Below are 24837 nucleotides of genomic sequence, written 5' to 3'. Positions count from 1 at the left end.
TATGTTAATTCAAGACTAAATCACTGAGTAAGCTTTCCCATATGTGAGTGATTAGTTAATAATGAGAATAATAAATAGAAATAGAAAAGCAGCACCTACAAACTATAAAACTATAAAAAACTATACCCTAACCCTAACCCTGTAATGCATGCTTTAAAACACATTACAGAAAAACAATAAATATCAAAGTGGAGTCTTGTCATTACAGGACAGACAAAACCCCGCTGACAGCTTTAACTTCCCGTCACTTTTGTAAGAAATCATGATAGAAATGACTTCAGAGAAGCCATGACTGAGCCTCCTGACAGCCTGTAACGTATTCAGCGTCTTCACACCATAACAGACTTGTTCTCCCCGGTTTCACAGCTATCGCCTGTCCGCTGACAGTACAGCCAGACAAAAATCTTCACAGATGGGCTCCGGGGACAAAGCTTTTTTGCAAAATGGGTCCGTGGACTTGGCATGAGAAAAACAGGGAACCGTGGATTGACAGGATTATTTGCAGAACTCCAAATGGGCTTCCCTTTTGTTCCATTCACACATTCTCTAATTGAGATAATGCGTAATTAACCGAAGTAGCTGTAGTTGTGTAAACCTTTGTTGTGCATCCTCTGGCTCAGTTTTTATGCAGTGGAAGCCTATGTGTGTCTGAAAAAAAGAGAAACTGATGCAACATTACGCATCGGGAAAATACATCTTGTGTAATAAGTCAAGTTATGAAATTTAAATGAAAAAAAACCAAAAAACTTATTTTCCATATACTTAATATATAGTATTTTATGATGACATAGCAACATTTTTGTGTACATTGAGGAAAAGCTTCCTATATGACACAAGGGAAATAGTATATATTTGGCTTATATGCCAAATTCCAGGTACATTTTCCTTATCTAGGGAAAAAAAGGGAAACATTACAACTTATCTCGGACCACAGAACTGAAAACCTGAAAGGGTTTTAATGAATATAATTTTAGCTGTCTGTAATATACACTGTGTGTTATAGACATATTATATGAGCAGCACGTTATAGACACTCTGAATGTAGAAGTGTCACACACAACTCGATGGTTGTGTGTGAAACTGTTTGAACTTTGATCTTTGTAAGTTGTGTATGGGGTCGGGGAAAGGTGACGGTACACCTGCACGAGAAAGTTTTAGTTTTGTCTGAGATCAATCAGCAGTGTGTGTGTGTGTGTGTGTGTGTGTGTGTCTGTTTTTTGTAGTCTGTAACTGACTCTGCGACTGCCCGAAGACAATCTTGTAGCTTCCATGGAAATGTGAATAATGAATAAAATACGTCATTTTTCTAATGTTGGGGTTACTTTAGGAAACATCATAAAAAAGATAAAATTAGTAAAAAAACAAATCATAAAAAAACAACAACATTTAAGAGGTTCTCTCTGCTGTTAAACAAAGTTTAGGGTTTTTAAAAAAATATTAATGGCTTAAGTGTAGTCTGCCTGTTTGTAATATACCCAGTTTGTTATAGACATGTTATTGGAGCTGAGGTTGACCTCTAAAAGAGAAAATACTATATGTGTTAATACAGCAAAAATTATCCAAAAATTAAAGTTAAACAAACATCAAATGTATCAGCAGTTGCATGAGAGATATGTTATATTATGAGACAAAGTCCCCTGTAGGACAGAAGGAGAACACAGGTACATTTACCCTATTTAGTGAAAAACAGTAAAAATGACAAACACTCACCCAGGACCACAGAATGAAAGATTGAACCTAGATAAGGAAAATGTACCTGGAATTTGGCATATAAGCCAAATAACATGGGATGTATGAATGATTTTATGCTATAATGACAGATAGACGGAAACAATAATCATATGAATGGTTTTAGCCGTCTGTCTGTAATAAACCCCGCTTGTTACAAACATATTATTTGAGCAGAGGTTGAACTTTCAAAAGAAAACAGTAACAAAATGTATACAATATGCATTAACACAGAGAAAATACAACAAAAAATGAAAGTTATAAAACATAAAATGTATGAGGGTTTAGTCTATGTGTAAAACTGTGACATCAGGTGGTATCACATGCTTCAACCTGCCTGTGTACGTACTGATCCCTGCGGTGCTGATCCATCTGAGCTGACTGTTTATTGACTGGCTGGCTGACTGGCTGGCTGGCTGCTGTGGTCCTCTCCGTGTCTCTCCCCCCGGTCAGTCTTCCACAGCTAGAGGGAGACAGTGCTTTCTTGCGGGACGCCTTCGCCGCTCGGTGGACCGTCTTTGCCGACATGTCCTTGTTTGTGCGTTTATAATCAGCGATTGGAAAATAACAGGTAGCGCTGTCCGTCCGCCTCTCGCACCCAGATACACCCAGGAATGAAGCGCGGACCGAACCGAGCCGGAGCGAGCCGCCTCTGACGCTGCGTCTGGCTGCCTTTTTAATTGTGTTTTTACGCGTTGTTCGGCAGGAGAGGGGGGCCGACAGGAGCAGCGGTCCACTGGGGTACAACAGCCGGGTTGAATCGCAACGTGTTTTTTAGTGTTGAGTGTCACCGCAGTCGGGGCTTGTGTGTCTCTACATGAAGCAGCAGGCTGGGGTTCACAGCCCGCCGTCTCGCCGCCTCCGGACACATGATCGCCGCTTGATTTAAGACCCACCAAAGACGACATCGTGTGGATATGGAATGGTGCATGCCGCTGGGCCAAGTTTTCAGCCTCTGAAAAACACCGGAATCATGGACAGTCATCCGCTGTAAGTGTGTGTGTGTGTGTGTGTGTGTGCGTTGACGTCTCCCACTGGCTGCTTGACTGATGGTGCCGCATTGACAGAGACAGCGGCCAGCCGGTGTGGCTGCTCGCTGACCGGGGGGATCGCTCACTGACACCCGGGGACTCGCACCGAGCCTGTCCGCAGCAGCAGCAAACACACTGGAGGGTGTGTGTCTGTGTGTGTGTGTGTGTGTGTTTGTTGTGTTATCATGTCACAGTGTGTTGATGTGCTGTGTTTAATAGGCACAAAAAGGGGGGTGTATGTGTTATATTAGCCATGTGTGTGTGGGTGTGTTTGTGACAGAAAACAAGGGCCACGTGATTTTTCCTTTTTTTTTTTTTTTTTTTTATTGAACAGCATAAATTTGTGAGAGTCGGATGTTTTATTATGAAAGGGAGAGGCTGCTTGTGTGTGTCTGTGTGTGTGTCTGTGTGTGTTGTATTTCATTTTCTGCTCTTTGAAACTACATTTCAGATGCAAATACTCAAGAACATAATATTCGATAGATAGATATCATATTGATAGATTATCGGACTGATATCGGGAAATGTGTGTTATCGGTTATTTATTGGTAGCTGATAAACAGGACAGGTGATGTGAGGCCAAGCTGGAGCAGCATTTTACAAACTCTGAAACATCAGGCGCCTTGAAAGTGTGTGAGCTGCTAATAAACAACAAGAAATTAAAATTGTAATCTGCATGGCGATCTTTTCCTTAACCTAACCATTTCTGTTGCCTAAACTTAATCAAACTGCGACTGAAAACTGTTTATTTGTAAGAAAAAAATATTTTTGGGATGGCTGCCAACCCGTCCGAGAATCCCAAAGCGTTGTTTTTTTTAAACGTTTTTGTTGATGAGTTGGGAATCCCAAAGACCCCAAAAATATTTATTACAAATAGGACCTTTAAGATACTATTTCAGATACTTAACAACAAAAAAATTATGAAGTCTAAAAACAAAATGACAATTAAAAGCTCTGACCACACAACAAAAAGAGCGATCTGTTTGTCTGTCTTTAGAGTACGAGCTGACTTCCTGAAGGCTTCCCTAGCAAAACAGAAGAAGGCACAAAAATCTGAGGTCAAGTACGCAAATTATTGAAAACAGTGTGCGCCCAGTGTGACGGGCTGAGGCGGTCACAGAGCTGCACTGCTACGTTCTATAAAGCCACGCCCATCCAGGTGAAATACCAAGTTCTTGGTGAGCCAAACGTGTCATTACCGCTGTCGACGGTTTACACTTTCACTGGAAGACAACAGGATTGCAATTTGCAATACAAGTTCAACAAGCAATCAGAAACTCTTCAAGTTTCAACACGACAAATCCAATCAGAGCCGTCCATCCCTCTGTGCTCACCATCTGAGCCTTTCTTACCTTCAGGTGTGCATGGACTGCAGGTTAGAGACTTATTTTGGATATACAACAATGTGAAATTATCGGTTATCTTATGCGTAACGACTATGAGAGGCAAGTAATTATGGATAATCAGTATGGGGCTAGAAAAAAATCCATATGGTGCATCCCTACCACTTTTCTCTCCACTTGCTTGTTTTGGGGTTTTTAAGATACTGCTTAGATTAGACACAATTCTGTGTAAATTTGTCTTTTTAAAACATTCCCCCTTATTAATCATCATCTTACAATCCCATAGATTTATCATGTGACCCTGTGGAGGGGCCCAACCCTGAGTTTGGGAACCACCAGACGTAAATGTATAATCAGCTCCAACTCGAACAGTAAAATTCGTCAGTGTAAACAACTTAAAAATGCAAGTACTGGTACTTTTACTACACGCACATTATCTGAGCTCTTCTTCTGTGCAGCACTGCTAAATATTACTTAATGTTTGTGTAATTGATTGAAGTGCTGAACATGTGCATCAAATACACATTCAAATTTACACTCAGTGGCTTCTGTTTTTTTAAAGGCCAAGACTTTTAAGGTTTATCTGGTGGGCCCAAAAACCGCCACAATCAGTGTTATGATGTGCTGATTTTTAAAATCAGTTATGGTTGCGCATGTTGTGGTCTCGTTTTGTACAGCAGCCACTTGAGGACCAGATTTAATAGATGATATCAAATTCAGTTGGTGCGTATCCTTAAATAAGTGTGTGGTTTTAGTCAATTCACCTCAAAACAATTGACACAATGAAAAACTGAAGCAGAGTCAGTATTATTCCAGAATAAATATTCTGGTCTGTCTTATCTTTACTTACAATTGTTCTCCATTGTATGTACACAAGAACGAGAACTATACATACTTGAGTCTGAAAACTCAAACCTAATGGATCAAAAACAAAACACTTCAGTCAATGTTCAGAGTGTAATAGAGGCCTCAGGTGACCTTTTGGGGAAAAAAATGGACTAGTGTGAAGGAAAGAGAGGAGGAGGAAGAGGAAGGCAATCCAATGTTGCTAATGAAATCCATGCAACATTGTGATTTGTGAAGGAAATGATTAACCCTTCTCAGTTTTGTGTTTAGGGCTTGGACAAATTGAGCTGTAGATGTAGAGAAAACTGTTAATGTAATTTTGAAGCAAAAGCGTAAAAAAAATGTATGTCCTGCTCTGAGGACGGGAGGTGAGTGTTGGGGGTTTAGTTTGTGCTGCTGTTGAATTACGTATATTGAAAGGTGGGTTTACATTTGTTATATTCTAACATTCTACCCAGTTACACACCCAAACACAACAGAGGTGAATGGAATTTAATATGTGTCGATCACAGCGTGAAAAATTACATTTTTAAAAGCACATAACGGCAACAATCTCTGCTCACAATGACCAAACTCCTCCGAATAATCCACACAACACGCTGTGAACAGTTTTTTTCATGGGGACTTTGTCTGCAATTGGAAGTATTGTGCTGTGGTGGAAGCAAAGCGGCGTCTGAAAACCCTCAGAAGATAAAGCCAACACCACATGGCTGGAAGTCTCTAGAGGTGAATGCCCAAAAATATACACCAATCAGCAATGACATCGAAACGCAGAAGGGAACACTGTTTGATTGATCATTTCGTTAGAATTAAGGCTGCACAACTAATTTAGATATTATCTGAAAAGCAATATGGACAAGCGTGGTTCTCCAGACGTAAGGAAAAGTATGAATCATACGGCAAAATATCTGTCAGAATAATCATAATAACCTCTTTTTTGACTACATTGTGCAGCCCTGGTTATAATGCAATGTGCTGTTGGGAAACCTTGTGTCCTGGCTTTCATGTGGATGTCACCTGACACAAATCACCCACCAAAACACCATCGCAGGCCAAGTATTCCCCTCATGGTGATGGCAGTTGCCCTCCCAGCAGGACAATGCACCGTGCCGGACACACTGCCAAAGCTGTAGAAGCCGAGTCAGGGTTTTCCGGCACAACTTTATTTACTTCCCCTGACTTCCCCGGTGCAAGGAGAAGGGGGGAAAAAGTATAAAGAGGTCAAAACTGCAGCAACACTTTAAATGTTGCACCATCTTCTTAGTTGCTCTTCTCCAAAATGTGGGTGAAGCCACATAATCTTTGTAGGTACTCCACTCTGATTAAGGCCACAAGCTTAAAACCGTTTGGTCTAATAATAACCTTGTTCTATATACTACAAGTGTTGCTGAAGATCTGACCTCTTTACACTGGAAAGAAATGCTCACAAACAGCCCAATGAACATAAAAAAAGAGCTCAACCTGGTCTCCGAATTCCCCAGATCCAAATCCTATCAAGCATCGGAGTCTCAGTCTGATCCATGTAGGCCCCACATCGCAACCCACAGGACTCAAAGGATTCGTCGCCAACAGGCTGGTGCCAGACACCACAGTAGCCCTCCGGAGGTCGTGTTTTCATGCCTTAATGGGTCAGTGCCAGGTTCAATCCGTGATGGGGGCATTGGGTATTGTCCCGCTTGGGAGGGCCACTGCCATCTGGGAGAGATGTGCCAAGAGAGAGTATAATTGGTCTTGGTGGGTTGTGCATGTCAAGTGGCTTCCACATGAATATACCGTGACCCAAGGTTTCCCAGCACAACATGAGATTGCAATGAGAAAACGTATAAGCAGTCGTCCACAGAGCGGACGGTCGTTGCTTTGATCCCTGGCCTCTGCTGTCTACATATCAGAGTGTCCTTAGACAAGACACCGAACTCCATATTGCATCTGATGGGCAGCTGGTTCCCTGCATGGTAGCCTCTCCCACCATCATATGAACGTGGCTGTGAATAGATGAATGCCAACTTATGTTGTAAGGATATGCGAGTGGTCTGTAAGGCTAGAAAAGCTCTGTGTAATTTGTGAGTTGTAAAGTCATGAGGTCAGAGTTGTAAACTGCTTCAGAGCTGACTCATACTGTTCCCTCTGCTTCCTCTTCTTCATGTAGCTTGGTGTCTGTGCTTGGTGTTTATGGATGGATGGTGTGTATGTGTTTTTTTTTCCAAGCTAATAAGAGAACCAATAAGTTCAGAGACTGTAGACTGTAGTTTATGAGGCATAGAAAGGGGGGGGAGTTCGTCAAGGTGCTCAAGGTATATTAACCTGAGGGAACCAAGATGACATTATATCGGCCCTCCGTCATGTGCAAAATAAGAACCCAGACATTCATCGTTACTCAGTTATTCTCTGTTAATGTGTGTACATGTTTGTGTGTTTGCTTCATGTTCATATATCTGTGCTGTCCCTCTCAGGTGCACTAGACTTTGTCCACACGCTCTGGACAAAGACGACGGAGTCGAGAGGCAAGGTCCTGTCACTCTCAACCCTCGGCACATGAGGAAGGCGTTCAAAGTCATGAACGAGCTGCGCAGGTGATTCATTTCTTTGTTGTGTCATTTGTTCCTGAATCCTCTGGCTGCCCCCGTTAAACATTAAACCTCCTGTCTCTTGATCTCTTTAATGCCCATACAGCCAGAGCTTGTTGTGCGACGTGACCATAGTGGCGGAGGATGTAGAGATCGCTGCTCACAGGGTGGTTCTGGCTGCAGGGAGCCCCTACTTCCACGCTATGTTCACAGGTCAGGACTCTCCACCTGCGTCCTTCTGTTTCAGTTTCTTTTTTTGGTTTTATGTCCTAGTTTTATGTGGTCAGGGTTGTCTAACACGTGTGTGCAAACAGGTGAGATGGCAGAGAGCAGAGCGAAACGGGTGAGGATAAAGGAGATGGACGGTTGGACTCTGGGCTTGCTGGTGGACTACATCTATACAGCAGAGATCCAGGTCACAGAGGAGAATGTGCAGGTACACACACAGACACACACACACACACACACACACACACACACACACACACACACACAAAATAATAACTTCTCCTTTCCCAGAGTCATTGTCGTGGTCAGAGTTGTTGTAAATCACCTCCTTACTGTATCCTCAGTCTTCAAACTGGCCTCTGTAGGTCGCACTGCAGTGTTCCCCTCATCATCCGAGGTTGTCGTGCGGCAGACGTAACCGAGCTACTTGCTAAATTGAAAATAGTCGCTACAACTGAAAATAGCTCCAGCAAAGAGTCTAATGAGCTGCGGTCAGCTGTGATGCTGCCCCCTATAGTTTTGGAGCTACTTTTGAATTCTGGCAATTTCTTACAAATTACACCTTGAACAGTCAATATACTGCCAATCCAGTTTTTTTTTACTTTTCCTTGGGTCATATTCAAGAGTTTGGGAAGTGTAAGAGATTAAATCAAACGTAAAAGGCACTGTTATTTATAGTTTGGTTTGGAAACATCTTAAACTTCAATCCACACACTTTTATCAGAGAAGTCTCTAGTGGAGCAGATTTGTTTCTCACTAAAGGAAACTGTAGCAGCAACAAAGAGGTCATTTTAAGTGACTGAACCTGTGATCAACTGAGATAAAGATGGTGTCTCTACACACATTGCTACCCTGCAATTTTAATTATATTCGCATTATATACCAAAGCTATCACTTCATGCAGGATATTGTGTGTGTGTGTGTGTTTGCCAGGCGTTGCTGCCCGCAGCAGGTCTGCTCCAGCTGAACGAGGTGAAGAAAGCTTGTTGCGAGTTCCTGAGCTCTCAGCTTCATCCATCCAACTGTCTGGGAATACGAGCCTTCGCCGACCTACACGCCTGCTCTCAGCTCCTCACACAGGCCAACAGCTATGCAGGTTTGTGTGTGTGTGTGTGCAAATCTCCATGTCTGTATTTGTGTGTGTGTGAACAGCGTCTGCTGCTCCACTGAAATGGGTTTGTGAGGATGTGGGACAGTGGATGAGACAGAATGAGAGCGGGTTTAATTAATGAAAATGTTGAGTCACAAAGTCGTTTTTTTTGTCACGACAGAGCAACATTTCACTGAGGTGGTCGGGAGTGAGGAGTTCCTCAATTTGGGCATGGAGCAAGTATCCAGCCTGATCGCCAGCGACAAGCTCACCATCCCCACAGAGGAGAAGGTATATACACACAAGCACACACAGACAGACACATAAACACACACACACCCTGCTCGCTATATCAGGTAGGGCAACATGAACAAATGACTGTACCAGATGTGATTTAAAGTGTCTGTGTACTTCATTCTGTAGGTTTTTGAGGCTGTGATAGCTTGGGTCAACCACGACAAAGACGTCCGGCAGGAACACTTGGCTCACCTGATGGAACATGTCCGCCTGCCGCTTCTCTCCAGAGAATACCTGGTTCAGGTACGAGCGTCTGCATCTGGGTGTCTTTGAATTGAGCCGTTGTTGTGTCGCTTCAGCGTCTGACTTGTGCAGCTGCGGTTTCTGAACGGGTCCAGCTAAACTGGGACTCACGGGGGTTTGAGAAAGCAGCAGCGTGATAAACTGGAGTTTCCATTGTTGCCAGTTTTCCCACATTGTTGTCCATAAACCAAAATGAGTGAATGCGATTACATAAAGAGTGATAAAGTGTGCATGATTATTGAGATTCTCACCCTTGATTCTCACACAAATCTAAATTGTACCGGAGCACGTTTGCCCCTATTTCTTTTCAATCTACTGCAGTATTAATTAATAAAAAGATATACATTTTTATCTTAGCATTATCTTACAGAACCTGGTTGTCAGGATACATGATATACATTTATAATTCATTGGCCAGATAATGAGGCATTTATATTGTCGGCTATTTGTTGACTATAAATACACCACAGTTCAACCACCACTGCTGCTTAGGAACTGCTTTATCCATCAGTGTCAGTCTTGTTTCAACACTCAGGCAGGACACATTTTGTCTGTGTTTGCTAGCAAACAGCCAGGCAACATGTTGCTTACACATCCAGATTACAGGAGACGTTGTCCAACTAGTTTTTTATACTGGCATTGACAGCGCTGGCTGCTAATGTTTTCAGTTTGTGGGTCTGTGCCCGCGTTTGTGTGTCTGTCATAGTGGGAACTAACACGGAAGTGAGTTTTAGGATTTTGCCAGGTGTTTGAATTTCTGTCTGTGGATGGGATTTTTGTCCGCCCAGTAGCATCAAAGCTGCGAGATACAGTCACGAAACTGAGAAACTGAGATCATAACGAAGGCCGATTTTGAGGATGGATGTCGTTGGAGCGAGGAAGTAGGAATGTGGCCATTGGCTCTCCACTTCATGGCATTGAGCGCAGTTTCTCCCTCTTTTTCTCCTCTACCTCTTCGCCAGTACCATTTGCAACTTCTTATCAGACATATTATCGATCTGCAGTGGCCATATAAGCCAGAGGAGTGTCAAAAAATGCTGCTTGATCCTAACAACGGTTTGTAATTTACTAGAGAGGTATCTCCTTTCACGTAGGTCACAGTCTTTGCAGTGTGTTAAAGTGCAGCTTTGCAGGAGGAGACGAGAGCCGACACAACAGTCGGCCTTCGATGCAGCTTGACCTCTGATGTCACTTTGGTGTGTTTGGGAATTAACCCAGTTTCAATCATTCCCCTCCACCGTATCACCGCTGGTATTGTCTTCACCATGTCCGTCTGTCTGTGGACAAATTTGTAACTGTCAAAGCCTCCGGAAACCTGATGGGTGTGTTTAGTGGTCATGAGACACCTATTGTGGCGGGAACTACCACAGAAGCAGTTTCTTGCCAAGTATTTCCATTGTCTGTCTGTCTGTGGTGGAGCGAATGTGAGCACTGCTTCACTTTTCATGAAAGACAAGGTGATTTTGTCTGAGAGGGAGAAGAGAAATCCTCTGCAACCGCTTCTTTAAATACTACTTTAAAGGCTCATGTCGAATTAAGAAGTATTAAAATTCCACCTCTAACTAAATGCTTCCTCTCTCGCTGTTTTGGCCGTGTTTAGCGGGTGGAGGAGGAGTCTCTGATAAAGAACAGCAGCGCGTGTAAAGACTACCTGATCGAGGCCATGAAGTACCACCTGCTGCCAGCTGACCAGAGGGCTCTGATGAAAACCGCACGCACACGGATGAGGACGCCAGCCTGCTGTCCTAAGGTATCCACGCATTCTCTACGGAGTTGAGAGAACTCACTCTTAGTTAATAAGAACAAAGAGTTGATCTGCACAATTGATGATTTCCTGCCTTTTTAGGTGATGGTTGTGGTCGGAGGCCAGGCTCCCAAGGCCATCCGCAGTGTTGAGTGTTACGACTTTGAGGAGCAGCGATGGTACCAGGTGGCCGAGCTGCCGACCAGGAGGTGCAGAGCAGGTGGGATGCCCTCATTTGCACTTATCACAATGAATCGGCTGAATCCTCTGTGGTACGCTGACTTACAAATAATGAGTTAATAGAAGTTTATCAGCCCTCAGACAGCCATAACAGGTGTTATGTATATGGCAAATATTGTACAAGGTTAATATTTGATAAACTCTCTCCGTATAACGTCATTTAATCTGTGTTTGGTAGACAAACACTTTGATCTGATATTTCCACCTGAACACTACTAGGATTCGGAGGGTTGCAGAGAATTGGCTGGTCATGTCCTCCGAATTCAAGCAAAGGGAGGCTGCGTTTCCCCGACAGAGTATGAAAAAGGAACAGGCCTCGTCGACCTGTCGTAATATATTCAGTTTTAGTTGATTTTTTCGACATGGACATAACGGTAACACTGGTACATGCTCAAGAACTATTGGAGGCTTTTTGAAAAAATAAAAGTAGACACCAAAGGGCGAATAAAATTACAATACATGTATAAAAATACAGAACTGTGAAGTATCAGTAATGTCTGTGCAGGTGTATTAGTTATGTGAACAGCGTCGTTTCTCTTCCAGCCATGATTTAACACCTCTGTTAAAAATGTTTAAGTTGTGTTGCCTTTTTTCCAACTCCTTGGGTCGACAGAAAGTTTTTCTCCTTTATCAGAGACGACTGATTGTCCAAATGAGGCTTTGCCCGTTACAATGTGACTGTTGCCATAAAATGAGGGCCTGTGTGTTGCCTCTACTGGAGTTCCTGATGTCTGGCAACAAAGTTATCGAACAGGACACGATGTGCAGGACCCCTGACATTTGATTCAGAAGCACAGACACGACTCCAGACTGTGGTAACATCTGGACAGACAGCTGCGTATGCTCTCGACTCAGGTGTCGGTTACCTTGGCATGTTCTGATGCACCCCTGTTTGTTTTTTCGGTACTGTGCATGTTTGAATATGATCTGGGTGTTGCTGCATACAGCACATGCTTGTTACCGTGCTGCCCCCTGGTGGCGCGTTTCTAACCATCTTTCATCACACACCCATAGACAGAGCTGCCATCTGCACTGCTCTGTCCTCAGTGTTAGATATTTGTATATAATTATATGTATTTTTACTAAATATTAAAGGTCCTCTAGTATGGCGGCAGGCCCATCCTACAATCACAACAAATTGGGGATGAGACTCCAAAAACAACTTATCGTACAAAAAGGGCTGTTAATTAAAAATGTGATAGCAGAGATATTGTGACTAATTCTTGTGTTTTGGATAAATGACTAAAATGATCTTCAAGATTAAATTCACAGATGAAGGCGGCCCTCCTCTGCTCAGTAATCGCCCTCACTCGACGGGTGTGTGAGTAACTCCTGTGTTGATTCCCTTTAGGTGTGGTGTACGTGAGCGGGTGCGTGTATGCCGTAGGCGGTTTCAACGGATCTTTACGCGTACGGACGGTCGACTGTTACGACCCCATGATGGACCGCTGGACGAGCGTGAGCAGCATGCAGGACCGTCGATCAACGCTCGGAGCTGCTGTGCTCAACGGACTCCTGTACGCTGTGGGGGGCTTCGACGGCAGCACAGGTACAGTTGTGATGGTGTGTCAGTGAGGTCAAGACAGTGAATCCCCCTTCAGGCTTTTATTTGGGTGTAACAACAGGAAACGATGAGCCCTGCACATTCTCATGGTGTTTCTGCTCCACGTCCTGTGTGTGTTCGCAGGTCTGTCGACAATCGAGGCGTACAATGCCAAGACAGACGAGTGGTTCCATGTGTTACCCATGAGCACCCGACGGAGCAGCGTGGGAGTGGGTGTTGTCAACGGTGAATACAGTTCTCAGATTTACAGCCTGCATTTAGAAATAGACCAGAGGTTGGACAAAATAACAGAAACACAGACACAGTAGCACCGCAATTAATACATTTTTGTATGTTTTTTTTAGAGGAATTGAAGCTGGTTTGTAGAGCTGAACGCTGGCTTTGCTTTCTAAATTATGATCTGCGTCATTTCTTGTGTTTTTTTAAGGGATCCTGTATGCAGTCGGTGGTTATGATGGTGCAACGAGACAGTGTCTGAGTACAGTAGAAGCTTACAATGCTAAAAGCAACACGTGGAGCTACATCGCCGAGATGGGCACGAGACGCAGCGGAGCAGGTTCATTCACTTATTCCGTTAATCCGACAACACAACACACTCAGTGGAAGATTAGAGTGTTTTTTCTCCTTTTGACCAAATGTAAAATGTGTAAATCTTTTGTCTTCCTCAGGTGTTGGTGTGTTAAAAGGTTTGCTGTATGCTGTGGGAGGTCACGACGGCCCGCTAGTGAGGAAGAGTTGTGAAGTTTACGATCCGGCCTCTAACAGCTGGCGACAGGTAGCTGACATGAACATGTGTCGACGCAACGCAGGTAACGCCGACCCCGTCCGTCCAACCACGCATCCTCTTGTTCGAGATGTTTGCTCCGTTGGATGTGCATTAATCTTTGCTCTGTTTGTGTTTTCAGGCGTGTGTGCTGTGAACAACTTACTGTACGTGGTGGGAGGAGACGATGGCAGCTGCAATTTGGCCTCCGTGGAGTTCTACAATCCAAACTCGGACAAGTGGACGCTACTGCCGACCTGCATGAGCACAGGACGAAGTTATGCAGGTGTGTAGGCGACACGTGAACGCTCGGGGCCGAAAGCTTGATTTGACATTTTGCATCCAAACCTATACAAGAGGTGACTTTGGAAAAAGACTCGGGCAATAGTTTAGTGGAATGTTTTCATCATCAGTTTTTGTTTTACATATATATAACCAGTTTTGTCTGATGTAATGCATTTTAAAAAAAAACTTTATTATACAGATTTTAAACATTAGCCCTGAACTAAAAATCAAATAACTTAGCAAGTGTGCTTGAAGTGGGCCGGTACTCTCAGGCACTTTTACATTTGAAAACATATATAATCCAAATTTCAACAATAATAATATGTCTGTGTAGAGATTTAATTGAATTCTGCCACCTTTCTAGCCTCAGACTGTTCTGGGGACCTTTTTTTCTCTAAATTCTTCCCTAAATTCACGTTTTCGCCCCTTTTGTGACCGATAAAATATAAAGAATGTATAAAACAAGAAGAGCCTGATATTTGACTTCCTTGTTTTATCAGTTATGAATATGTTTTTAAATTCTATTATTTAATCATAGTAACATATTTTATGGTCATTTCACTTACTATTGCAAAATTAGGAAATGAAAAAGCGTATTGTAAATGACCTCTTGTGGCCCACCTGCCGTTCTGTCACAGTCCACCTTCACACTTTGAGAATCACTGTAGTAGATTTTTCCAACATAAGTGTGATAATATGTTCATGATAATGATATGTATATATTTATTTTCATACCACAGGTGTGACTGTGATCGACAAGCCCTTATGACTGCACTTGACTCCTGCCATTGATTCCGAGCAGACTGTACTCTGCTGAATACTGATCTTGGATCTGTCTATGATGCCAATGCTTCGATGTCAGCGTTAGCACGTTAGCACAGGCGCTGACGAAGATGAAGAAAAATGACAAGGTTGTTGTTGTTGAGGAAGAAGATGAAGATTTTTTGCACTTAACCTGAACGGGGGGAGCTGTAACAAACCGGGGGGGATTGAACCCGCGTCTTGATCCCCTCCTGGGAGGACTGCCACAGCGACTGGACACAAACCAGTTTGAAGCACCGTTGCAGTGTCATTGAACGCTACTGACATGAAGCTACTTTAACTGCAAAGTTACTTTAACATTAGTAATGTTAACATGAAGCGGCTCTGAGAGAGAGAGACCACTGATCTAATCTATGGGAGAGGGAGGCAGAGAAAGGACCATTTGGGACTGACATCTTTGTTTCTCCTTCGTTTTTTAATCCTCCTGAAAAGTGTGTTTGTGTGTGTGTGTGTGTGTCCGTATGAGTGTGTGTGCGCGCGCTTGCATTTAAAGGTGCTCCTTCGCTTGCACATATGAGCATGCGTGTTCGTGTGCATCTGTGTGGTGACGCCTGGTCCGACGCCGCATGAGCGCACTCTGTCTGACCTCTGACCTTTTTACATTGTTGCCGTGTGGCTGTTTCAAGAGTGCCTGAATGTCAAACTACACCCCGCCCTCCCCCCGCCGCGTCCCTCCTCTCCTCTCCTCCTCTTCTCACGCCTCGAGCACTGTTTCTGGACAGAGCTCAGCCGGACTCTGCACCTCTGCACCGGGGACGAGGAGTTTGATTCCAGATCGACGATGCTGCGTTAGCCTGCATGAGTTCAGAACAGCCGAGGGAGAGGGAGTCACAAGGAAATGTACATTTCTACTTAAAAAAAAAAAAAAAAAAAAAAGTATTAAAAAAAACTTTCATGGGAACTCTTCTGGTGAGGGAGAGAAGCCTCGTTCGCGTTGCCAAAAAACAGTGACGGACCGAGGGAGAAGCTGTTTGAGATGAAAACAGTTGGATGTATCAGTGCTTTACTGTCTCCTGGCAGCCATCTTTGCTGTGGTTGTAACCACTAATGACAACAGCAGCCTGAACTCACTGCATGGTCCCCCGACTCTCCTTCAGCAGCCCCCTCCTCTCCCCTTGGTGTAGCAACCCTATTAACTACTGCGCACCCTGACGTACTATGAATGTGCCAATTTTAATATGTCTCTTTATTTCCATCTCTCTTTACTACTTTACTAATCTGTTCTCTTCTCTTTCTGGAAAGTGACCAAACCTAGTCTTGATTTATTTTTTCTTTCTTCAGTCTCTTTCTCTTCCCTCTCTCCTCCTATATTGAAAAAAAAAAATTGCTATAATAGTAACTGGTATCGCTGTTTCTCGTCAGTGTATTGAAGAATGTCATGTAGGCTAATGACTTTGAAAATGTTTCATTACTTGTTTTATATTCTCATTAATAAATATGCTTCTTGTATTTAAAGCTGTGAAATGATATACTCTGTTTTTAAAACTTTGCCAAATCAGTAAAACATTGAAATGGAAAAACGCTGTTTGTGATATTTCAATAACGTTGATACATTTGTTGAGTTTTATTTTATACATCACTATTAGTGGTGAGTGTTGAAAATGAATACTTTTTGGCTCTGATCAGTAAAAGTAAAAGCTGGCATCATTTGCCTTCCCAGTTACACACTCATCTTAAATTAGTCTCTCTATGGAGGACTGAACCTGCCAAAATAAAAATAAATAAATATAGAAACGGCTCAATTAATACATTTATAGACCATTCCATGCATGAAATAAATGCAGTTATTAATTCATATATTAAATTGGGACGGTTCCACCCGAAATGCAAATTGTAAATAAATCGGGAATGTAAAAAAATGTAAATGAATGAATTAAATGTGAAATTACACAGGAAAGTAAATTAATTGTTGAATTAACAAAAAAGGTAAATACATGGAAGCAAATTAAAGCTGCTTTTTATAAATTAATTTGGTTTTGGTACATTTATTGCCATATTAATTTATTTATTGTTTAGCCCTCTATATTTTCTGCCATTTTCTGTAAACGTGCACATTTCAGATGTTCTGACTGTTTCTCACTGGATTCACCGCCTGACTGGTTAACACACGGTTTGTCAGTGATGCCCATCTAGTGGACATATAGCAGAAGTACATCACCTCAGTGATAGCAGTGTTTCAAACTGCTCCTAGATCTGTAGATAGTCCCAAAGTGTCTCAATACCTAAATGCTCCCTAGAAAATATATTGTGTATGTGCTCAGTGACCGGAGTTAGCACACATCCACACAGCTGCAGCTCATTAAACTAAGAATGTTTAGAAAAAATATTGATCATTTATGTTGTTTTTATTGATAACTTGATAGCAGAGTTTTATGTGTGGACAGTCAGATATATCTTTCACAGATGAAGAAAACATGTGTATTGACACAGATGTTGAAGTTTAGGATTTAGGGCATTTGGGACAGAAACTTATTTATGTTGATATTCATAAGATTTTTTCCCCATAAGCTTATAGGGTGATAGATGCAGCTGATGCAAGGACAACGATGAGCTAACCTCTGAAGGAATTGATTTGACATAAGGTCAAAACTCAGGATACTGTAAATAGAATTTATTCATTTTGGAGGTGATTCTGAGGTGAGAGTTTATGGAATTACATTTGTGCCAAAAGAAACAAACAAAACTTCTTAAATGTCAAACAAAAATAGGAATTTGAGAGAACATAAAACTAATTCCAAAAATGAAACCTATAACTTGCAATCAAATGATTATTTTGTTAACGGTTCCCCCTGCTTCTCTCTCTCCGCTCTGACTGTTGCTGATTTTTGTTTGCAGATTCGGCACAAACCTCTCGGGTGGGCGGGCTTATTCAGTAGAGCGTCCCCATTGGCTAATTGGTTTTTGAATGACACAGCTCAGATGTTTTAAAATGGAGAGGAGAAGAAGAAGATGACGACGACAATGAAGAACAATATATGTACAGTATGTAATTACTACTTACATTTAAATAGTTTATCTTGTTGTGGATTGTTATTGTTGTTCTTCATTGTCGTCGTCCTCATCTTCTTCTTCTCTCTGCTTCAAAGCCAACTTCGTTTAGCGCGCCAGCTACCTACACAGCTGTGTCAGTCAAAAACTAATAAACCAATGGGGACGCTCTGCTGAAAAAGTCCGCACACTCGAGGGGTTTGTGCCAAAACTGATGCAAAAAAAAAAAAAAGATGCAAAGCTGAGAGTCAGCACAACAGTCTGAGCGGAGAGAGGGAAGCAGAGGGAACCATAAACAAAATAATGCATTATTAAAAGAGTAAAAGAACAATACTTTACACTATTTGACAAATCATTTGATTGCAAGTCATAAGTTTTATTTTTTAAATTAGTTTTATGTTCTCTCAAATTCCTATTTTTGTTTGTTTCTTTTGGCACAAATCTAATTCCATAGAAACCAAGTCAGAAAACTTTTTAGGGAGAATTTTTTTTTTCATGTTTGAAACAGAGTGAAAAAAGTTTTTAGCAGAATTTTTTATTCGTGTGTGAAACTGAGTGAAACGTTTGATACATTGATACTTCTAAGTAAATGATCTCAATGCTTTCCACCACTGCAAACAACTGTTCCCAAAATACCGATAAAATGAATTTCATTTGCATGAATGTAATCTCCAGTGAGCGTAGGCGTGGCGTTTGTGTTCCTGTCTTGTGTACCAGGACAGGGTACATTGATTAATGGTTATCCAAACCTTCAGTGCCAAACAAATGTAACTAGTTCAGGTTGCCATGCGGTAGAACTTCAAACAATCCAGTTTAGGACCAAAATTCATCTTGTAAGTTTAAGGACAGGCTATGACCTGGCATGGCCTACAGAAAACAAACAAAACCAAAAATTCATGACTGTGTCCTATCTCAGACCTCACATCTTTCATTCAGAAATCTGAACCAGAACTTATTTCATTGACAAGTGTGCTTCCTATATTGGACAAGAAAAGACCAGCGTTCAAATTTGGCTGTGATGAGTGGCCGGCATTCATTTTAAAACCCAACACCCAATTTCTCCAACAGGCTAATGTTGGTGTTAACTTCTCTAAAAGCCTCACATGAGTGTTGGCTTCGCTTTTTACCATCTCAAAAAACAACATTATTTGTCTCAGTTGTCTCATTGTCAAACAGAACTACCAACAGTGGTGCTGTCAGTCGGGCAGACATTGTGAAGTCAGGACAGATTCCATCTGCCTAAATAAGGACAACAAATTAGGAAATTCTTCAGTTTGGAGTTGGATGATTCTCCAGTTCCCAGATATGATAGGGTTTATTTTTCCTAAATGAAGTTAGGAAACATGTTTCTGTAGTAACAAAAAGCCTAACTGTAGGCCTAATTCTAAATTGAGATAGGACAGGGTTTCAGATTTTGGAGGTTTCTGAGTGAACAGAAAGATGGAAACCTCTGTAGGTCACAATGTAGCCTAATCCAAATCATGGATTCTGTACATTTGCGGAAACTGAATGTTATTAATGGTCATTGCCATTATAGATGAAGCAAAACATACAAATGTTTGAAATTAATCATTTTGAAGCTGCTGCATTGCATTACATGTAGATCTGTATGTCTTTTTGCATCAAGACACGCCGGGTATTTCCTTTTACAAGATGCTTTTGTCCCATGCCTACATTGTTTTCCAAAGAATACTGATTAAAAGTCCGAACTGAGATTGTCCAATGAAATGATCACAAACCATATTTGGTTAAGAAAATACATTTATTTAGTGCTCAAAACCACGCTGAAGAAGACAAGGAAAATGTGAACGTCAGTGTCCTGTGAGGTCAGATCAGCCAAAAATGCACACAACACACCCAGGACACATCATGAAGTCAAAGATTCTCCAAGGGGAGGCATGTTATGAACACTTCCACCGCAGCATAAACGGACCACAAGCATATTGGACTACTCCTTAAGAATCGCCGAGTCCGCCAAACTGCTTCGCCCCGGAAGTCTGTCCGCCTGCTGTGATGCGACTGAGGGGAATGATCTTCATGGTGGTCTCTTTCAGGGAGTACCAGCGGTTGTGCCATGTGACCCAAATAATGCCGTTGTCGTAGCCGTATTCACCTGCATCCTTTTCCGTGTACCTGCCACCTAAATGAAGAGACCAAGGACAGTTTAGAAAGGACATCAGATAATACGGGCTAGGATAGGAGTTTTGTCTTCGGGTGCTTCTTATTGACTTGTTAATAAAAACACACTTCTTGGACTTTCAGTCCGATCATGCAATCAAACACCAATGAGATGGTTTGGCGCTGGTTCTGACCACGTGCTCTTACCCTGGTAGTATCTGCCGTTCAAATGTGCAGCATGACATCTGTTCATCCACCAGCCGGAGCCGTCCTGCAGAGCACAGTTGCCATCGTACTTGTCGTTGTCCTGGTCGATGGTACTGAACTGCATGCCGTTGTGGGACGTGTAGAACTTGTCGCTGGGATCATCGCCGAAGTCAAAGCCATCGAAAGCATCTCCGGCATCGCCACCAAAGTAGTAGCCGTACGTCAGGCGGTACTTGTCGGCCTCTGATCCAATTCTGAACATGTTGTAGTCAGCATACCTGGAAGAAACGAGGCCACAGAGGGAGTTAACGCTGGTCTTCTGTAACCTCTGCACAGTTTTTTCCTCTTCAAAAGGAAACCGTCATCTGTGCCTTGTTATGTTTGCCTTGTCAGTGAGCCCCCTTTGCTCTCCTCTTACATAATCTGTTATCGTGTGTGTACGTACTTCTTGGTGCCATCCCAGTCAACAAGCTCTATCCTCAGGATAGTCGGGATGGTCGCAGTGGCAGTCAGCTGATGCATCTTCTCGTTGCCGAGCCAGAACTCTGTGGTGTCGTCTGGTGAGAGGTAACCGAAGCCGTTCTTGTACTGGATCCAGTCCTTGCGGAAGTCCACGCTGCCATCGCGTCTCTGTGGACATAAAGATTTACCTTATTACATGTAACGTTTCCCTTGTTTTTGGTAGACCAAAAGCAGTTTTTTCTGTGTATTAATGTCTTCCTCAGCAAAATAATTTGTTGAAATCATCCAGCAAAAGATGAGGACAAGAAAGAGCGATGATCCTTAACTGTGAAGCAATAAAAACAAAGCATACCCTCTGAATAACTGTGAAGCCGCGTCCAAAGTTGTCGATCTCACAATAGACCAGGAACGCCTCTGTGGCTGTCGCTGGCTTAACATAGTAAAGACCGCTGGTGGTGGCACCTTTGTTTGCAACGTCCTGACAGTCTGATTAAAAAAGGGAAAGAAGAAAGAAAAGTCTAAAATATGACAAAAAAACGTTGTTTTGTCTGCATTTCTTTTGATCGTAAAGTTTAGAAATAACCTGTGTGAAATCAGGTCACAACAGATTGCTTACTCTGCACTTAAGCACTGTATTGATTTTAGTCTGTAACTAAACACTGAACAAGGACAAATGTTGTTCAGATGAGGCGTGATTGAGAAACTTCTTGTGAAATGGGAATGGCCCGAAGGTCAGTGAATTGAATTTTTTCTGTGTGTGTGGGTGTACCTGTCCCTGTGGTGGGCTGGATCTCAACTGAGTCCTTGCAGGGCTCGCTGCATTTCTGCTGCAGCTGAATGGAGAGTGTTTTCAGCTCCGCCATTCTCCTCTCGTTGGATGTGATTAAATTCTGGAGTTCGCTGGAACAAGGGAAACAAATATGAGCAGAATTCTGAGCAATTATGTCTAAAAAAAAAGCAAAAAACAAGGAGGCGCAAACATTTTACTAAATTGGTAGATGATATAAAACAAAGAAAAACAAACAAGTTATTAACCAAAGACATGACATATGATTAAAATCAAGTGTTTTTTTTTTTTTAAATGTCTGGAGCGAGTCTGAGTGCAAATGTTTACAAATGGCAAAATGCCACATTGATCTGTGGTCAGTGCGACTGTGTGGTTGTGGAGGCTTGGTGTGCATTGACCCGAAGGTGTGGGCGGATGGTACACTGTAAAATCTAACTTTAACTAATAATTTGTGGAGTCGTTGAAGCTTTTTAGCTCGTACAGCAACAAATTTTTTAGTCTTTTATTAAACTTGGTAATTCTGTGGTAGTCGGTTTCCTGACTTTCTTTCTTAAAGTGAAGTTAAGTTTTACAATTTACAGTGTTAAGCAAGACTTGCACTGGTATAATACTTATAAAAAGTATCATACGTTAAGGTCGCAGTGGCAGTTAATTTTATATTTTTATATATCTTATATTAAAAATTATATCAAATAATTAGATTCTTGCAGTCTTTTAAAAAAATACCCTGAAGTCAAACTTGAGAAAAACTTCAGATAAGGCGTTAACATTTTTAGTTGGTAAAAGTGAAAAACCCTCATACAAATAGTACTTGAGTAAAATTCTTTACGTATCCAATATTAAATGTAGGTACGCATCAAAAAACAAGGAAATGTAACTTAAACATACTGTATGATTACACATAATGTATGTATATTGTTGCTATGGGTCGACCTGGCTGATTATCGGACCTGACATTTTTATTCTAAGAATTACTTTTATTTTTTAGGCTGATTTACGTTAGAATTCATGAAAAAAAAAAACCCTAATCCTAACCAAAGTTATCAAATAAATATAGTCAAGTAAAAGTACAATATTTCCAAAATGTAGTGGAGTGGTAGTCTGAAGAAGCAGAAAATAGAGGCACTTAAACAATGTACTGGATTGTTATCATGTATATGGTTATGAAGACTTTAATGTTAAAACTTGTAGAAAGGAAGCAAATTTTATAAATTTAGAATTTTGGGTTCTATCTTTAACAATTTTTTTTTATCAGACAACATAGTAACTACAGCTGTGTAATAATTGTACTGGATTATATAAAGGTATAAAGTAAAACATAACAGAAATACTTTGGTGACTCAACATTGTGTTGACACGCAGTACTATATTTGCTCTGCTACTTCCCACCACAGACAAATTCTATCATTTCAGAGCGTCACCTACAATATTTGCTGCTCCTGAGTGATGATGGTCTTCTCGAACCGGAGAACATCATCCAGAATGCTTGATGACTTTTTGAAGTGTGTGTCTGACATAAAAAAAGAAAAGAAAAAAGAAATCAGACATTACTTGACAACAATGCTTGAAATATTTAGACGTGATGACACCAAAGCAGACAGCAGACAGACCTGGTCCGCCACTCTTTTGAGCCGAAGTAACAGAATCTTTCATGTAGACGACGGTCTCGTCGGCCCCCTGAGTCAGATTGGCGATTGTTTCGAGATCCCGTTGCATACTGTCCAAATCCCTGTTCACATTTGGCAGATACCTCAGCATGTAATCGGCCACCCCGCATGTGGTGGGACAGTACCTTCCCTGCACACACACAGGACAGAGAAAAGCATTGATCAAAACTGCGCTCACAGGCCTATATGTTTACAATCAAAGCTTATTATTCGTGTACTTACAAAGCCGTCATTTGGGTTGCATGATGACAATCCGAGGTTGTCTCCTCTGATTTGCTACAAAGACACACGAAAAAGACAAAATGGTTTTAGACTTTTAGCGCTCAAGAAAACTCTGAGTGGAAAGCTGTCAAGTCGGTGACTTACTGCTGACGAGAAGGAGAAAAGGAGCAGAAGTCCTCCTGCGGCGGCGAGAAGTGATGGAGCCATGTTGCTTTGACCACTTGTCTTCTCGGAGAATGAAGAGCTGCTCAACTTCTGCGGGATATTTATCTGAACAAGGTCCTCAGTTCACTGTCTGATAAGAGGGTCATATGCAAACATCCCACTCACTGTGTAAGGACAAAGCTGTGACTCAGATGTCCAACAGCAGTCATTTCTCAGATCTGACGGGCTCTGAAGCTATCAGAACACAGGCAAATATGACATTAAAATAAAGAGTATATTTGTGCATGACGCAGCGTTGGTAATGATGACCAAGCAAGGTAAAAAGAGCGATGGCTCAGCTTTGTATGCTGCTTCATTTTCTATCAAATACCTCATGGAGTATTTGTTTTCAGTTGCACTTGGATCGTATTTGAACTGAACTTCTTCCAGTAAGAAGAACTCAGACTGGAACACAGTTTGTTTACAATTCTTAATCATCCTAAGATAAAAATCAAAGACAAATCACAGCATGAGTCATTCCTCAAAAAAAAAAAAGGAAAAAAAGAAACATACACCATTACAACGTCCCTGTCAAACATTAACGCGAGTGTGTTGTCAACAAAGCCGCGCCAACAAAGTCTGGATGAAGAAATTGTTTGTGAAATCACAGAAAATACTCATTGTGAACTGGTCAGTTAAACATATTTGAATATGGCGTCTTGAACATATGGAAGAATTTAGAAAATCTCCAGATGAAAACACTTCACAAATCCCGTACCTGATGAAGGCCGGAGAGACTGAAAAAAATATCATAAAATCATTTCAGCTGTAAGCGAGACAGTGAGTTCTCCTGTGTTCTTCTCATTGTTTCCAAAATATTGAATAGAATTACATGTTTGAAACTCTGCAGAACAAATGTCACACCTGGAAGCAGGAGACTTCTGCTGGCTTGATGTCTTGTAACCAAGACCGCAATCGATTTGAAGATTTATTATGTAAGAATTCTGCGTTCAAATTTCTAAAAGTGATTAGCTTGTATGTTTGTTGTATATTTTTGAGTCTCGTACTTAGATTAGCCCAAATGTTTCCAAGAGAGTTCAGACGCAGAGAATCAAAAAGTTTACTTGAGAGGTGAGAGTGAAGATATATCCACTTTTAAAAAGGTAAAATGTGTGAAAGTCATCTCTGAGCTCTCCTCCGGGTGTTTATTCCTCCAGAAGGTCCGGGTCTGCACCCAAATAGGGTTGTAAATCACTACATTGATAAAGACACAATATTATATTGATTCTTTGGACAACGGTACCATATTTGCTGATATCACAAAGGCTCATATCATCTGGCCAGAAATGAGCTTCCATCCAAAAATATAATGCGTATAACATTGAAGATATATATTCAGTGAAAGAAACAAAATGATTATGAGCTCTGGCAGCAGGATTAATCAGGACAGTTTG

The 24837-nt window shown here is 41.7% G+C and overlaps 2 protein-coding genes across 2 annotated transcripts; one reads left to right on the top strand and one right to left on the bottom strand.

The window, feature by feature from the left end:
• The first annotated feature begins 2129 nt into the window (after positions 1 to 2129).
• klhl2 (kelch-like family member 2) lies at positions 2130 to 16308 on the top strand. Its single transcript, XM_030434155.1, has 15 exons — positions 2130 to 2718; positions 7399 to 7518; positions 7619 to 7725; positions 7827 to 7948; positions 8674 to 8836; positions 9012 to 9121; positions 9254 to 9370; positions 10971 to 11120; positions 11217 to 11334; positions 12706 to 12903; positions 13042 to 13143; positions 13346 to 13474; positions 13587 to 13727; positions 13824 to 13967; positions 14707 to 16308. The coding sequence occupies exons 1-15, from the start codon at positions 2651 to 2653 to the stop codon at positions 14733 to 14735; spliced, it is 1818 nt and encodes a 605-aa protein (XP_030290015.1). The 5' UTR covers positions 2130 to 2650; the 3' UTR covers positions 14736 to 16308.
• A 3211-nt stretch (positions 16309 to 19519) lies between these two features.
• fgg (fibrinogen gamma chain) lies at positions 19520 to 23528 on the bottom strand. Its single transcript, XM_030417535.1, has 9 exons — positions 23384 to 23528; positions 23240 to 23293; positions 22961 to 23147; positions 22776 to 22860; positions 21333 to 21463; positions 20916 to 21049; positions 20547 to 20731; positions 20102 to 20379; positions 19520 to 19916 (listed from the first exon to the last, which is right to left on the bottom strand). The coding sequence occupies exons 1-9, from the start codon at positions 23444 to 23446 to the stop codon at positions 19732 to 19734; spliced, it is 1302 nt and encodes a 433-aa protein (XP_030273395.1). The 5' UTR covers positions 23447 to 23528; the 3' UTR covers positions 19520 to 19731.
• Between the last annotated feature and the right edge of the window lie 1309 nt (positions 23529 to 24837).

The sequence above is a fragment of the Sparus aurata genome, chromosome 1 (genome assembly GCF_900880675.1).
Source record: "Sparus aurata chromosome 1, fSpaAur1.1, whole genome shotgun sequence".
NCBI classification, from domain to species: domain Eukaryota; kingdom Metazoa; phylum Chordata; class Actinopteri; order Spariformes; family Sparidae; genus Sparus; species Sparus aurata.
Note: the sequence above shows the minus strand (reverse complement) of the source record. Positions and strands in the feature narration are given on the sequence as shown.